General features: G+C 40.4%; 1 protein-coding gene across 6 annotated transcripts in view; it reads right to left on the reverse strand.

Annotated features, from left to right (window-relative positions):
* Pde4b (phosphodiesterase 4B) overlaps positions 1–15,125 on the reverse strand; it is a 553,986-nt gene that overhangs the window by 358,150 nt on the left and 180,711 nt on the right. Inside the window, exon 1 of one of the 6 annotated variants that reach the window (XM_021159266.3) lies at positions 13,211–13,804. The exons of the other annotated variants lie outside the window; for them this stretch is intronic. Within the exon in view, the coding sequence (XP_021014925.1) occupies positions 13,211–13,446 (236 nt within the window). The 5' untranslated portion in view covers positions 13,447–13,804. Of the gene's footprint in view, positions 1–13,210; positions 13,805–15,125 lie in introns of those variants that run through there. 6 annotated transcript variants of the gene reach the window in all.

Below are 15,125 nucleotides of genomic sequence, written 5' to 3' on the forward strand. Positions count from 1 at the left end.
ATAATTTATATTATGCTAAATGTTACATAGAGCTGAACCTCAAATCACAAAGGCTCTAGACCTGCGCGTGGACTGACGTTTGCTTGCTTCCTGTCTCCAGCCCAAGGTCACACTAATGACTTTATCCATGTGAGCTTATTTAATTTTCGTAGAGTCCTAATGTGGTACAAAGAAAAAACTCTTCCAGTTTTGCCCATATGGAAAGAGGAAAGAGGCTAGGTAGGATAGGATGCCCCAGACCCGGTGTCCTGTTAGACATGGAGTTGAAACATGAACGCTATGCCCTTTGAAGCTCACCAACTGCTCTCCATGTTATTCTGATAAACAAGAGCATGCTAGAGAAACAACTGTGCTGTAGACGAGCCTACCCTAGGATCTGTAGGCTGTGGGTAAGGTCAAAGGCCAATATTATCCACATGAAGTTAACCTGCATTTATGGGTTTCAATGGTTAAAATCCAGTGGTGGTGTCCTGGACAGTTGCAAGCAAGTCTCAGGGATTCTTTGGCTCTCCTTTCTGACCTCTCTTCAGGAGGTAAGAATAGTTTGGTGACGTGATTCCTGGATAAAGTACTGCGGTGGTTGTGGCGCAAACAAGCCACAGGAGCACTCTCAGAGGCTTTCTATTTTAACAAACTCCCCAAGTGTATTAATTTTGGAGAAAAATAGAAAGGGTGGGCAGGAAACATTTTGAAATAAGTGAGATTTTGATGACACTGCAACTCTCCCCATGCGTTTGCTCAGGACCCTACACTGCCCTTTTAGATTCAGGATCCTGAAATGGACAAAGCGTCTTCCTGTGTCTTGTTTTCCCTTTTTGCTCTCAAGCTTACTGGAGCCAAGTGGATGGGAGGACTTTAAAGTGGTCCTCTCCCTGACTCCCAGCAAGTGATACAAATGGCTTTGTAAACCGTACTGATGAAGCAAATCAATGCAATGAAATTTTATATCAGGACTATAAGCGATTCACTCTAGGTCCTCAGAAAATTAGTTCTTTTTAATGTAATTTAGTTTGGTTCATTAGGATTTTACTATTACATGATAATAAATGAATGTTATTTTATTTTATTTACTTTTTAGTATATTGAATGGTCACAGTGTGAATATCATAATGTATTTCTTTCTAAAACCTCTGTGAATTTTAGCGTTCAAATGGGCACATTCTATACATGAAAATGCTATTTGCTTATTTGTTTTTGTTTGTTGGAAGAGGGTCTTACTCTGTAGCCTAAGTTGATCTGGAACTCATTATGTAGCCCAGGCAGGCCTGGAACTAATAGCAATCCTCCTGCCTCTACCTAAGATTTGAGATATCAGGCATGTGTGATGTATCTACTCAGAAAAGCTTTTGAGATCAGTGGATTGTCTGGAGCCCAGACCTGTTACATCTACAACACAACTCCTGAACGTAAGGAACATGGAGCATCCGAGAGGAAGGCCAGGAACGATTGCCAGAACTGAAGGACCAGAAAATGTATTGTGAAATTGTGTCTCCTCCAGGTGACAGGAAAGATACACCCATGACTCTGAAAGACTATGGCATTCTAAACACGCCAAGCCCTGAATAATGATAATATCAATAGACACCCTAAAGCAGAAGGAGATAGATCACTGAGACCTACCCCTTGACAAAGAACTACAGGCAAGAGCGACTGCTATGAAAGAGCGAAATTTACCACTCCCAAAAGTGAGCCCTCAATCTGTTTTCCACTACAAAGTGGACAGCCCTGGAATCAAACAAGCATAAGCCATACTAAATGGATACAGCAAGTTGTATTTTCATATACTGATGCATATAAAGAGACTTTTGAATTGAGAGCGAGTGAGGGACACATAGGAGGGACTCATGGGAGGACAGGGAAGAGTCTAAGTGAGGTAATTATACTTTAATTTTAAAGATTTAATTTAAAAAGGAAAAGAAAATTTTTTCTCTTTTACCAATCAAGTCTGATTGTACACATGTTTATGTATGTTTAGAGAGTAAGATTTTAAACACATCTATGTGACATCATACACGAATTACTATTACTACCACATACTTTAATGCAATAGAGAGATGCCTGCCATGTCAGAGAGTAAAATACATTCTTAAAACTAAATTAAAACTTAATTACCTGAGCATAAGGCTGTAAGCCAAAAATTTCAGAGCAAGTAACAACACTTTAACTAGCTACTTTGACTTTAGCTGGAGTAGCATGTAGCAAAGATTTGTTGTAAAAAAATAAGGCCAAAACTTAGCAGTGATAAAGCTCCCCCACAGTGTGAGACATCATTAGAATGGCAATTCGAATCCTCCAAGCTTAACAGTCTTAGCAAAAAGTCACAGACCTTCTTCAGGGAGGGGAGACATTTTGATACTGTAAACATCCTCATAGAAACTGTTTCAAACACTCCAAACAAAACTTCATCTCTAGGGAACTTTATACACTAGTGCAAATACCGTTAACCCTCTATTGTAGCTGTTTCACTACTTTAGCTTTCAAAACTAGAGGCGAAATGCGAGCGTAATTTCTCAGAATGTTAGCAATATGGCACAATGTGTGAATGGGAAGTAGAGAGCTCTTCATGCACCGTTTCAACTTATTGAAATTTAACCTTTTTCTTCTCAGGGGTCTCTCCTTCGAAAGCTGTTCCCATCTTCTTCATTTTTCCTATCTTCACTGCTACTCATAGTAGATGCACATGATCCTGCTATTACAAGTTATCTGGGCATTTCTATACCTTTATCAAGCATAGTGACACAAATCCCTGTGTTTTTTTTTTTTTTCACATTTATTAAACTGGGTCAGGGTGTGTTGACGTACTAGGAGGGGATCGCATCGGACTGAGAATCCCCCGAAGGTTGTTCCACCCATGTTTATTACGTTGTTTGCTCAGAACAGCACCAAGGCAGAACCAGACTCCTCTCATTCTCCATTTCAAGAAACCCCCAAATAGCTCCTGGTACACTGACCACCAAGAAATATATATAGTAAGCAAGAAACCACATCATCTCCTACTTTGTTTTCAATCTGTATAATGTGTAGTAAGTCTGAGCTGAAAGGAGTGAGTCTGGGTAGGGAGGAGGTCAACGCCAGCTCTGCAAGGGAGCCAGTACCACAGACATTGCTTTTCTCAGAGGTCTAACCAGCATTCTCAGTACCTCTCAAAGCAAAAACATCCATGTGCTCAAAAGGCTGCCCGGGAGGGTCAAGAAATGACTTTAAAATTTTATATATGGTGCTATTCAGATGTGTCTGCGCTAAACAAATTACCACAAGTGAAAGATGTCCCTAAACCCTAAGTCAGGAAAACAGAGGGGGGGGGGAGGTGCAAATTTCCACTCCTGGTAAAGCTTATTCCAAAGGACAAGGGCTGGCATGTTCTTCACCTTGCAAGTCATAGGCACTAACTTCAGGCTCTATCGGGAGGTCCTATAAAGAGCTCAAACTGCTGTAGCTATTGCGTGAATGCTGTATGTGTTACTTAATTATTGGTAATTAAAGTTCTCATTGTAGAAGATATAAACATGAATGACAACATTACAAAAGACGTCTCCATTCCTACCTCTGGACAGTGAATGATTGACATCCCTAGGATTCCTAAGCTCAAGCACAAAATATCCTGTCTGGTGCATGAAAAATCGCTACATAAATAAGTATCAATTGTTCAGTGCTGCAGGGAAGCATGGCTTTACAGTACTACACTCTAGGTAGTATGACTTGTGTCCAGTGGCTTAATGAACTGGTTCACATGTAAAGTATTTATCCTAAAATGCGGTGCTACAATGGAACTGCAGCTTCCATATCACTGAGTACAAAGCAGGAAGCAAGATAAAGCTGCACTATTGGCTGCAAGGGACCCATGTCTATTGAGAGGTGAACAGAGTAAGCATGTCTGTAGGATAATTATCAGATAAACTCCTGTCTCCTTCACCCCACCTTCATACCAGGCTAACCAGGCTAAAGGAAACATGATTTATTAAGAGCAGGAAACAGAAGTCATATTTGTGCACTCGTTTAGGAAAAGTTAGCATTTCTTGATCTATAGAGCGCTTGACTAGTATGCAAGAAACCCTGGGTTGGACCACAGGGTTGCATAAAATAGGTTTAGGGATATATGCGGGAGGTAGAGGAGAAAGTCAAGGTCAACCCTTGCTACATAGATACCTCAAAGTGGGCTACCTGAGACCCTGTCTCATGAACAAAAGAAGGAACAGAAGGAGGGAGGGGGAGAGAGAAGAAGGGAGGAAGGAAGGAAGGAAGGAAGGAAGGAAGGAAGGAAGGAAGGAAGGAAGGAAAGGAAGGAAGGAAATCAAAGAACAAAAAAAAAAGAAAAAAGAAAGAAAAGGGAAAAGTCAGGCTTACTTAGGAGTTCTTGCAATACAGAAAACAGCAGAATCTGCCCTCACTCATTTTAGCAAGGGTGGCAGACAATGAGAGGAAAAAGCAACAATGTAACAAAGAAGCCTTCTGTAATGTATGCTCAGGTAATGATAAGTGTCAAGCAGAGAAATAAGGCTGAAGAGGATCTAGGAAGTGGGAAGTGTGCGATTTTAGAAGGCAGGTGGAGTGTCAAGGACTTTCTGGGTTGATTTTTGTAAGGAACCCAGATATTGTGGAGATAAAAGAGTGAACCACATCAACATCTGCAGCACTCACCTTCAAGGCAGAAGAAATCCGAGAGACTCAGAAACAGAGACAGGTTTGGCTTGTCAAGAGCAAGGAAGGCTCAGCCAGTTAGAAGATAAAAGGTGAGTCAGTGGTGGAAGGAGACATAGCTCTTATAAACCGTGCTTAGTCTATCCAAGCTTTCCCCAAGAACTATGGGTGCAGGCAGGCAACAGTCAAATTTCCCAAGTCTCTTTCTAGCAAGAGCACTTCATCACTGCTCTACCAGCTCTTTTACAGCAAGCAGTTAAAAGTCTAACATACTGAAGTCTTGGAGACAGGGCAGTTTCTGAAAAGGTAAAAACAGGAATTTATACTTAAAACACAGCACAAAGAGGCCTCCTAGTAAATCAGGACAGTGCTAACGGGGTTTTCCGGACATGCCATCCTCACAGACACCTTAGCTGGGATTACTTGATGCTTGCCTGTGAAGTGTGCCAGTCAGTCGGTGCCCTGCCTACCATTCTGTTGTCAGTTATAAATGGAAGTGATACAGAGTCCCTGTGCTTTCCTTCCGTTTACCATAAGTAGTCATTGGTTAGGCCATAATGAATGTCATCAGAATCCATTATCTCCTAAATGCACATTCCCCTTTCCCTTTTGTCGCTAATCTCACCCTTCAACCCACTCTTTATACTGCCTGCAAAGTACCTCTCCGAAGTAAAAGTAACACTGAGCAATCTTCTCACTGCTTGGCGGTGACTCCTACTAATGGTGGGCTAAAGCACCAAGTCTTGATCGTGAAAACTAAGAATGTAGCTCCAATTGACCAACTCTCTCTCTCTCTCTCTCTCTCTCTCTCTCTATATATATATATATATATATATATATATATATATATATATATATATATCTTACTCTCTCTTTCTCTCTCCCTGCCCACTCCCTCTCTCTCCTTCCTTTGTTCTTTTCTTTCTTTCCTCCCTTCCCTTCCCCCATCCCCCTCTCTTTTATTCTACCTTTCTAATCTTTCATCATTGCCTACAACCTCAACAGCACAGGCAGAACTTCATGTATTTAAGGTTTCTTCACAACACATGCTGTGGAACTTTAGGCAAACGATTTCTACTCTGGCCTTTATTCTTTAGCCAAGAAAGAAAGAAAGAAAGAAAGAAAGAAAGAAAGAAAGAAAGAAAGAAAGAAAGAAAGAAAGAAAGAAAGAAAGAAAGAAAGGAAGGAAGGAAGGAAGGAAGGAAGAAAGGAAGGAAGGAAGGAAGGAAGGAAGGAAGGAAGGAAGGAAGGAAGGAAGGAAGGAAGGAAGGAAGAAAAATACAATACGGGTTGAGCCTTCCTAAAACAAAAATCCAAAATCTTAAATGTTTCAAAACCTTAAACTCTCTAGGCACAGGTAGGCACAGGTATGCCACCAGAAACAAACAAACAAATAAACTCACAGTGTGGAATTTTGATGTACAAAATTAATATATATATATGTATATATATATATATATATATATATATATATATATTAATCTTCATGTTATTTGTGGAGTACACATGGAAGAGAAATGAATTTTGTGCTTAGAGTTGAGTTCATCCTCAAGATTTTTCATTATTTATATGTAAATATTGCACTTTTTAAAATCTCAAGCATTTTCATCTCATACACTTCAGATAAGAAGTACTTAGCCTTTATGCATAACTCATAAATATATTATGGAGTTAAATATATTTAGAACAATGTCAAACACATTCAGATGAATGTGAATTAGAACAGTGCTGTCAGGTCCAAAACGCACGCCACTCTGTATCAAAAGGGCAGGCTCACTGACTCAATCCAGTCTAGGCCCAGATCAACATGGACGATAGGAGGCTTTATGGTGATTAGATAAAAGCCAGAGTTCCTCAGGAATTTGTGAAACTGGTTCCCATCTGTCAAAAGAAGTCATTTCCTTTGCTCTGACATAAAGGGCAAATACCTGTACATGTGCATCAAAGCCTATGCCAGAATCCAGGCTCCCTCAGTCCTTACTCCTAAGTACTAGTTATACATTTCAATGCCCCTGACCATCCTCTCTTCCCCAGACTTCTCACCTTTCTCTCTTCCCTAGACTTCTCTCTGTGGGGAATTGGGCTATGCACAGACAGGCTGGTCTCCAGTCAAGCTGAGGTCTGAACCCCGAAGGGTGGTAATTCACCTACATGACATGGTAGGCATTCCCTTAGTCTCCTGGAACTCTGGCTCCTGCCTAAGTTACCGTGACCCCCCGCCCCCAAGCCCCAACAAGAGAAGCATGGCTAGAAGTCACATAGGCAATGGCCCAAGCTTCTGACCTTCAAGCTAAACTCCTTCCCAGTTACCAAGCAACAGTAAAGACCATAAAAAGGGCTGTTCAGCCCCTGCTTGCTCTCTTACTTCTTACTCTCTTACTTGTCTCTCTCTTACTTCTTACCCCTTACTCCCACCCCCTCTCTCCTCTCTCTGTCTTCTCTCTCCTCTCTTTTTGTCCTTTCCTCTCCTCTCCTCTCCTCTCCTCTCCTCTCCTCTCCTCTCCTCTCCTCTCCTCTCCTCTCCTCTCCTCTCCTCTCCTCTCCTCTCCTCTCCTCTCCTCTCCTCTCCTCTCTCCCTTTTACTCTCTCTTTCTCTCTAGCCTCCCTCCCTCTTCTACCTTCTCCCTTTTTCCTTGCCTTTCTATAATAAAGCTCTAAAACCATAGAAAGTCTCTGCTCATCAAGGCTGCAGTTACTCTCACCAGTGTTGGGAACCTCTTCCCTCATCCCTCTCTCCCATAACCTCCGGTGGCTTTAGCAAAGTAGCCTGGGGCTCCCAGGTAGGGCTGCCCCTTGCCACCCCCCCTCGAAGAGTGAGTCAGAGGCTTAAATGCCCACCCCGGGATGAGTAGAAGGTAGATAGCAGCCCTCCCATGCCTGACTGACCAGAGAATAGGTGGAACTCTGGCGGTGTGTGGGTCTTCCCCTTCCCCCTCTTCCCCAGGGTCCCCCTTTTTAGTTTCTAACATCTCTCTTCCCAGATACCCTTCTTGTACTTTTTTTTTAACAGCAGGTTCCCCCTCCAGCCCCTGCTATTCTCTCTCTCTCTCTCTCTCTCTCTCTCTCTCTCTCTCTCTCTCTCTCTCTCTCTTGCTGTTCTCCCCTCTCTCACAGATAGCTCTAGCCATGTCCATGTTTCTCTTTCTCTCTTCTCTGTAATCTTCAAGGTGTCCCTGGATATTTTCTCTCTCCCATGTACAATAAAAAACTTAATAATACCATGTCATTGTATCATCAGCAGTTTCTTTACTGTGCTCCCTCATGTACAAGTACTTCACTATTTGTTTCCTTATTATTCTTTTCTTGGCCCAGTAAAAGGCTCTTTCTGCTTATTCTTTGCCAGAAAAATGCCTATTCACTTTTAAGACTCCCACTTTAATGGCATCTCTTCTGTACATGAACTCTAATACATGGCATGATTTTTACTGATTCCCATGACAATGAACAGTATACTTCTGTGGTATTTTTACATTCCACTGATTACTTATTGATGTATATGTTCATCTTCCAGCTACTATATGAGTGTTAGCATTCTGTCTAAACTCCACCCCACAGTTACCTGGCAACAGCCAGGTATGCTCTTCCCCACAGTTACCTGGCAACAGCCAGGTAGGCCTGACCTACTATAAAAGGGGCTGCTCCCCCTCCTCCTTCTCCTACTCTTGCATCCTGCTTTCTTCTCTCTTGTCTTCTTGGGCTCTTCCCTTCCCCCTCTCTCCATCTCCATGTGCTCATGGCAATGGCCAGCCTCTACTTCTCTACTCTCTCCTGCTCTCTGCCTTTCTCTGCCTCTACTACCCTCTTAACACCCCTCCCCATGCCCTGAATAAACTCTATTCTATACTATACCTTTGTGTGGTTGGTCCCTCAGCGGGAAGGGATGCCTTGGCATGGGCCCACTGAGGCACTCCCTACCCCATATCTCAGCACACCCCCATAGAACATATCTTATACTTCTTTATTTTTTTTAAATAAACACATCAATGAGTATTTTAAAGGTAAAACTTTCTTCTAAGTTTGTGTCTTCTAATACTCAGATTAGGGCACATGGTGACTATTTCTCTTCAATCAACAAACATATTCAAAATTAGACATCTCTCAAATGTTTTCAGTATTACTAGGAAACAACCAAATTGAATGAAACACAGATTCAGTGGATCGGTTTGAGAAAGTAGTCTAAACTGCATTCTATAGAAAGGATATTAGAGTGTAAACCTTGGATTTGATTACTCTTTTACTTATGTATTAGACATGAATTACACATTTCAAAAACATTGGTTAAAATTAGTGTTCTAGCTATTATTTGGGCAACTTTACAGAGCCTTTTGGGAAGAAAGAACTGCAGTTGATGAAATGTCCCCACTAGACTGGCTCACAGGCAAGTCTGTGGGGCATTTTCTTGGCTAATGATAGATGTGGGAGGTGTCAGCCTATTGTGGGTAGTATCAGCCCTGGGTAAGTGGCCCTGGGTTATATAAGAAAACAGACCAAGTAAGACCAAGTAAGCCATGGGGGAAGCCAGTAGGCAGCTCTTTTCAATGGCATTAGCTCCTACCTTCTGATTCCTGCCTTTATGTCCCTGAGTGATGCAGAATGTCCGAAGAGTTGAAAGATGAAGTAAATTCATTATTGAATAATAAGATAATTCAAATTATTTCTAGATTTGAGATTGTGTGAACATGATATTTTGGAGTCATGGTGTTCGTCACAATGATAGAAACCTCAACTAAGTCAATAAGAAATCTGTCTTTCAATAATGGAAAACCAAATTGGGAGAAGAAAAATACAAGCTTTCTCCCAAAGTATTCAATAACTAAAAGCACATTGCTTTTGATTGTAAGCATGGATAGATTGGTGGTGGTTCCCATTGATACATTTTCTATCCTAGAAGGCAGTGTTTTAGGAAGTAGCCAGGATTTATCAGACCAGCACCAACACAATACTTCCTGAAGGAAAACTGATGACTGAGAAAGGGCTCCAGTCTGGAAGAGATGGTTTAAAAAGCTAGACAACTTGCTGCAAGTGCCAGGCAACAGTAAACAGGCTTTCCAGTCAGATACTTTACACAGGAACACTGTGCTTCAGAAAATGTTACCTTGGATTTGAGGTCAAGGATAAATAATCCATTACCCTGAGAATGATACTGTCATATTCTGTACCCAGCAAGGACATGTAGTCCCTAATACTTATACACACACACCACACCACACCACACCATACCACACCACTCAGCAGTAAGGTTGTTATCCATTTGGGGAGTCATAATTCAAAGACTGGAAGTTTGGGGTATGGATCAGAGTCAGATAATAAATAATAGAGTAGAAATATTTAGAAGAAAAGAGAGAATTAAAAGTCTTTTGTATGTCTAACATGTGACCCTGACAAAATTCAAATAAAGAACTTAAATTAAGATACTATGTGGACATTATAATAAAGAACTTAAGATATAGTACAAGAGGGGAAATATAGGTTGAGCCTGAATTGTTTTTCTTTTCTTCATAGCAATTTATAGGTGTTCATTTATGTATGTTGAATAAGTAAAAACAAAACAAAGAACCTCTTGATAATCCTCCCATTAAAGCCCATTATCACCATATTTTTCTAAAAAGCCAGTGAGGGGAAAACAGAATATATACTATGTAAAAATTAAATCAGTTGAGTCAGAGGAATGTTTTTCCAATATCTGTGAATATGGCATGGCAAAGTGCTGTATATTAAGTGGTGTTATTGGAATTTTTTTCTCTTCAGTTTTAAAAGTAGGCCAGATGTCCATATGTCAAAGATGGAGGAACATGGTTCTGCCCAAGGGTAAGAGGGAGCAGGAAGATAATTATTCAAATTTCTTCCAGATTTGGGTTTGTGTAAACATGATGATTAACAATGACAACACATCAAATATCTACTTTTCTTTAGATATTTCTAAAATAATTCCAGAGTCAAAACTATACAAATGTGTGTTAAATCTATTGGGAAGCCCAATTTCACAATTCAGGTCTCCAAAGCCAGAGCTGCATGTCCAGTCTATCAAAGTATGAAATCTACAAATAACCAAAGAAAAAGTTAGAATGTGAACTGGACCCTCTGCATTGCTCAGCTTTCTCGTGAAAAGTACTTTAATTTTGTTGCAGGAATCAAAATAATCCAGTCCTCTTGAAAGAAGTCTACTGTCTGCTATAAAGTAATAGCATGATTTTAGGCACTTCTGAGTCTATATCTTAGAATTTCTAACTTAAGTGCGTGGTCTAGAAAATGCCAATCAATAATCAGAAAAGGCTAGTTACATTTCATCGGGACAAAACGGCCAAACTAAGGCAGGCATGCTAAGCTTCCTCACACAATAAAAGAATGAAACAGCACTGGGCTCTTGAGATTTTGGGGGGAAATCATTCAAATACATAAGAGGCATGTCTATTTTCCTTGACTATTTCATGACAATAAACTTGGAAAATGTTAAGCATCTTACAACAGATCCAATAACAAAAAGAAACATCACTGGAGATTTAATCGGGACCTGCAAACAAGTTGAGAATCAACTTTACCAAAAAAAAACATAAAAGGAGGAAATGTGAACTGGGAGGAAAGTGCAAACACAATCGTACCTACAGATGTTTTAGAAGTCTGATGATTAATGACTTCTTTATGCCTGTATTGAATTACATTATGCCAATGTCTTGTTTCTTTTTTTGGCAATTGTGAGAACTTTTGTTTTAACTCATCTAAAAGATCATTTTATTAGCATAAGTAACCTCACATATCATTACATTGTTCTTTTTGCAACTTGCAAGAAAATTTGTGTAATGCATGAGTAAAACTGACTCTTTAATCATTCTAAAACTTCATTCTTTTGAAAAGAAAAAAAATCACTAGTATTTATAGCTCAGTGCTTCTATCACATCAAGAATCTATTCTAAGAAGAAAGGTCACATGATTATAAAGAACCAAAAATTCCACATTAGTGAAAATATCAGAACTTTAAGAAGATTATCCAGACTTTGAAAATTATACACCTAAAATTAAAAGTCCTTCATATCAATATAATGATTTGCTAGTCCTTCAGTTAGCAAGACATATACATTTATTCATTAAATACATATTTCCCTACATATGTTCCTTTAATGAGAACTATGCTCGTGCTTATCTTCCTGTATTCAGTTACACCACTCAGCAGATTAACTATAAAGTCACATGTGTTGGAGGAGAGGCAAAGAATGAGAGAAAGGACTGCTTCCAATCAGCATATAGTTTTACATGAACACCCTCTTTCTACAAATGCTATCACCATTGGTAGGCTTTGAAAACCTAACCACGTGTGTTCTACAGGCAACAGAGCACAATGAAATAACAGCATATGTTTCATCAAAATGACCAAACAGTTCTCCAAGAAATAATACCACACTACAGTCAGAAGCAAGAGTAAATAGATCATCTCTAACTATGTGAAGTATATGTTGGCAGAACATTGGCTATTCATCAAAGTGAGCCACATCTTTCTATGGGTAGCTATGATTAATCAACACATTGTGCACAGAGCGAGCACATTTTTTTTCCTGGTGAGGAGGAAACAACACAGTGCATATTAATTTTCGAATATCCAGTGGCCTTGGTTGATTATGCTAGCTGGCACTCTAGCATGTAGGCACAAAATTGCTGTGGGGATTACCTTAAAAAACCACATCCTGCTTTTCTTGCCATGCTGTCTATTAAATAAGACTGAGATGCAAATACCAATTTGGAAGGTTATCTTAATTTGAAAGACACATCCCTTCAAAGATACCTGAGGTGGCCCAGGTTTTTCAGGTCAAAGTAACTTAATGTTGGGGCTCTCTCCTTGTGCTTCTTCACTGCACTGCTTTAAGGAGGCCAGCCTCCTGTTTTTGCATCCAGTGTAAATAAAATATATGCTGGAGGTAGGGAGTTCAACTCAGCTTCTACAGAGTCACTAACCTCTTATACTTGGCATACCTAAAAGATACATGATTTTTTGGAATCATAATACAACTGATTGTCAGTGCCACTTTGTGAGAACTTAGTTTCCCTACCCCTCAAGTAATGTAAAGATAAAAGTTTGTAAGGAGAAAGCCCACTCTGGTTATGCCCCATAGTCATGATGAGACAACACATTTAGTGAGGCTTTTTATACGTTATCTTAAGGAATAGATTAGAATTGAGATGAAAATACCTATTCTTGTGCCACAAAAACAAAACAAAACAAATCAAAACAAAACAAAACAAAAAGCCCCACTGCTAAAATCACAGGACAGAAATGAAACAAAAATCTTACTTTTCAAAGCTCCCTCAATTCCCTATTTTCCAAAAGACATTTTTATAAGCAGTCACTTCGAAGAGTCTCCACGGTCAGAGGCTTATTTTATCTGGAACAGCAGGTAGCACAAAGATACTTAAGCACACTGTATGCTTGTGTATTCTTAGCTGACCTACTGTACCCCTTCAACTCAGACTTGCGCGATGCATTCCGAGCAAAACTCAGACATTCCACTCTCAACCTTTCTAAATCACTACTGAGAAGCCAAGAATCTGCCGAGCACTGGGATGCCTTTAAGTTCACTCTTACCATGTATGAGCCACCGTGAAGCGACGCCGCTGTCGGATGCTTTTATTCACCAGCAACTTTCTGAAAAAGCATGGTGAATTCCTTGGTGAACTGCGTGGAGAAATTTTGGGAGATGTAGGTCTATTTCCTGGTAGCTTTGGAAGCTCAAGTTCCAAGCGCATCTGCTCCTTGAAAGTCTTTATGCAAACCTCAGATTCCGAAGCAGTAAATTCTTTTGGAGAATTTTTTGCTGTCATGTCTCGTATGGAGTGCTAGCTAGCATTCACCATCCAAAACAGCAGTCTTGAACATAGCAAAGGCACTGACGCGGGTTAAAAGGCTGCTGGGTCCGCACACTCTTCCCAGGCTAATTTGGGAAGCTGTGGTTCCAAACCTGGAGCCCTTCAGAGCAAGAGCAGCATACTGGGAGACTGGCAAGACAGCCTGTCACAAGGAGCTTTATCAGGCTGCCTTTGCCTCTGAAAATGCGCCAAAGTGCTTCCTCTGTCACCAGCCTCCTTGTGGATGGGGTTTGTCTGCAAGTTACACACTGAGACTCACTGAATCCATTCAGCTGAATATATCAACTCATGAAATATTCATGAGGGCTTTTGATAAATCCTTTATATATTTTTTTAAAGAAAACCTTATCAAACAAGCTGCATTAACTCGGACAGTAAGCAAAGCCTGGCCACCCAGTCACTTTTGTCTACACAAAGGGCGGAACCAGAGCCCATCCAGCATGTGCTTTTAAAGTCTTCATTCAGAATTATCTTGCTCAGCAAAGCACCTCCGTAACTCCGCCTATCAAACGCTATTGGCCCAGGATTCTTTAAACAACTGGGCTACCCCCCCCCCCCGTGAAAAATACCCTCCACTGCTCAGATTTGCACTAAATTTGCGAGGCTACTGTCTTTGTCACAGTCAAAACTGATTAAGTCAGGGATTGCCAAAAGCCTCAATAAAACAGCTTTTCAGATTCCATTTCTGAATCAAAGAGCTGAATTGCTGAAGTTCCCCCCCTACCCCCACCCCACTTCCTTCTTCAGAAGATCCCAAGCAGCATCAGTTAAAAAAACAAAATGTCACTTAACAGGAAAACATTGGCTTTGGTTCATTCCCCCAAGGAATTTAAAACCTAATTTTTATTCCAATAAATATTACTCTCATTGTTCGCTTTACGCTCATTGTTTGCAATCTGCCCACATGAGCCACTTGATACTGAATGCCTCTTCTGATGGCCAAAGCACCCTTAATCTGAAATGAAAGTAAGAGCCAGAAAAAACATGCACCCCAAGTTAGGTACTGTGCATGGTTTGTGTGTGTGCTGAGAGGTGTATAAGGTGTGTATCTTTGTGCCTGTGTGCACCAGAGAGTGAGTTTTTACATTGCTTGTAAAAGCCAATGTAATCAAGGAATGTCTTCAACCTGGCTTGGCTTGGCTTTTCTTTTCTTTTTGCTTTTTTTTCCCTTTTTTCTTTTTCTCTTCTTGGGCATGGGAGCACAGCTTCTATATATTTAAAGGCATACTGAAGTATAATGAGGCTCACTGTATGTTGTAAAATATTTATTCACAGTGATGGTCATTGGAGCCAGGTTGATCTCAAATAAATGTGACAAAGCACACTAGGATTAATCAGCAAGAATGACAGAAAAGGTAAAGATGCACAGTATGACTTCAGTGAAAATCAGGCATTTATTTTCACACTAATGTGTAGGGTCGTCCAGCTGTATATAATCTCTCTATATGTCTGTCACACACTAAAAATGTGCTGAAGGTTAGAGGGCTAAATAACAGCAGAGCATCGCCTCTGGGTAGAAGAAAGGCATCCCACTGCAAGCCTTAGGGAAGGGACTAGAACTTAAACTACTGATTTCTAAGTACCACTTCTGAAAACCCATCATGATCTAAACAACTAACTAAAGTACATGGTTA

This window comes from Mus caroli, unplaced genomic scaffold (assembly GCF_978045245.1).
Source record: "Mus caroli unplaced genomic scaffold, Mus_caroli_1 scaffold_6, whole genome shotgun sequence".
Classification (NCBI taxonomy): Eukaryota; Metazoa; Chordata; class Mammalia; order Rodentia; family Muridae; genus Mus; species Mus caroli.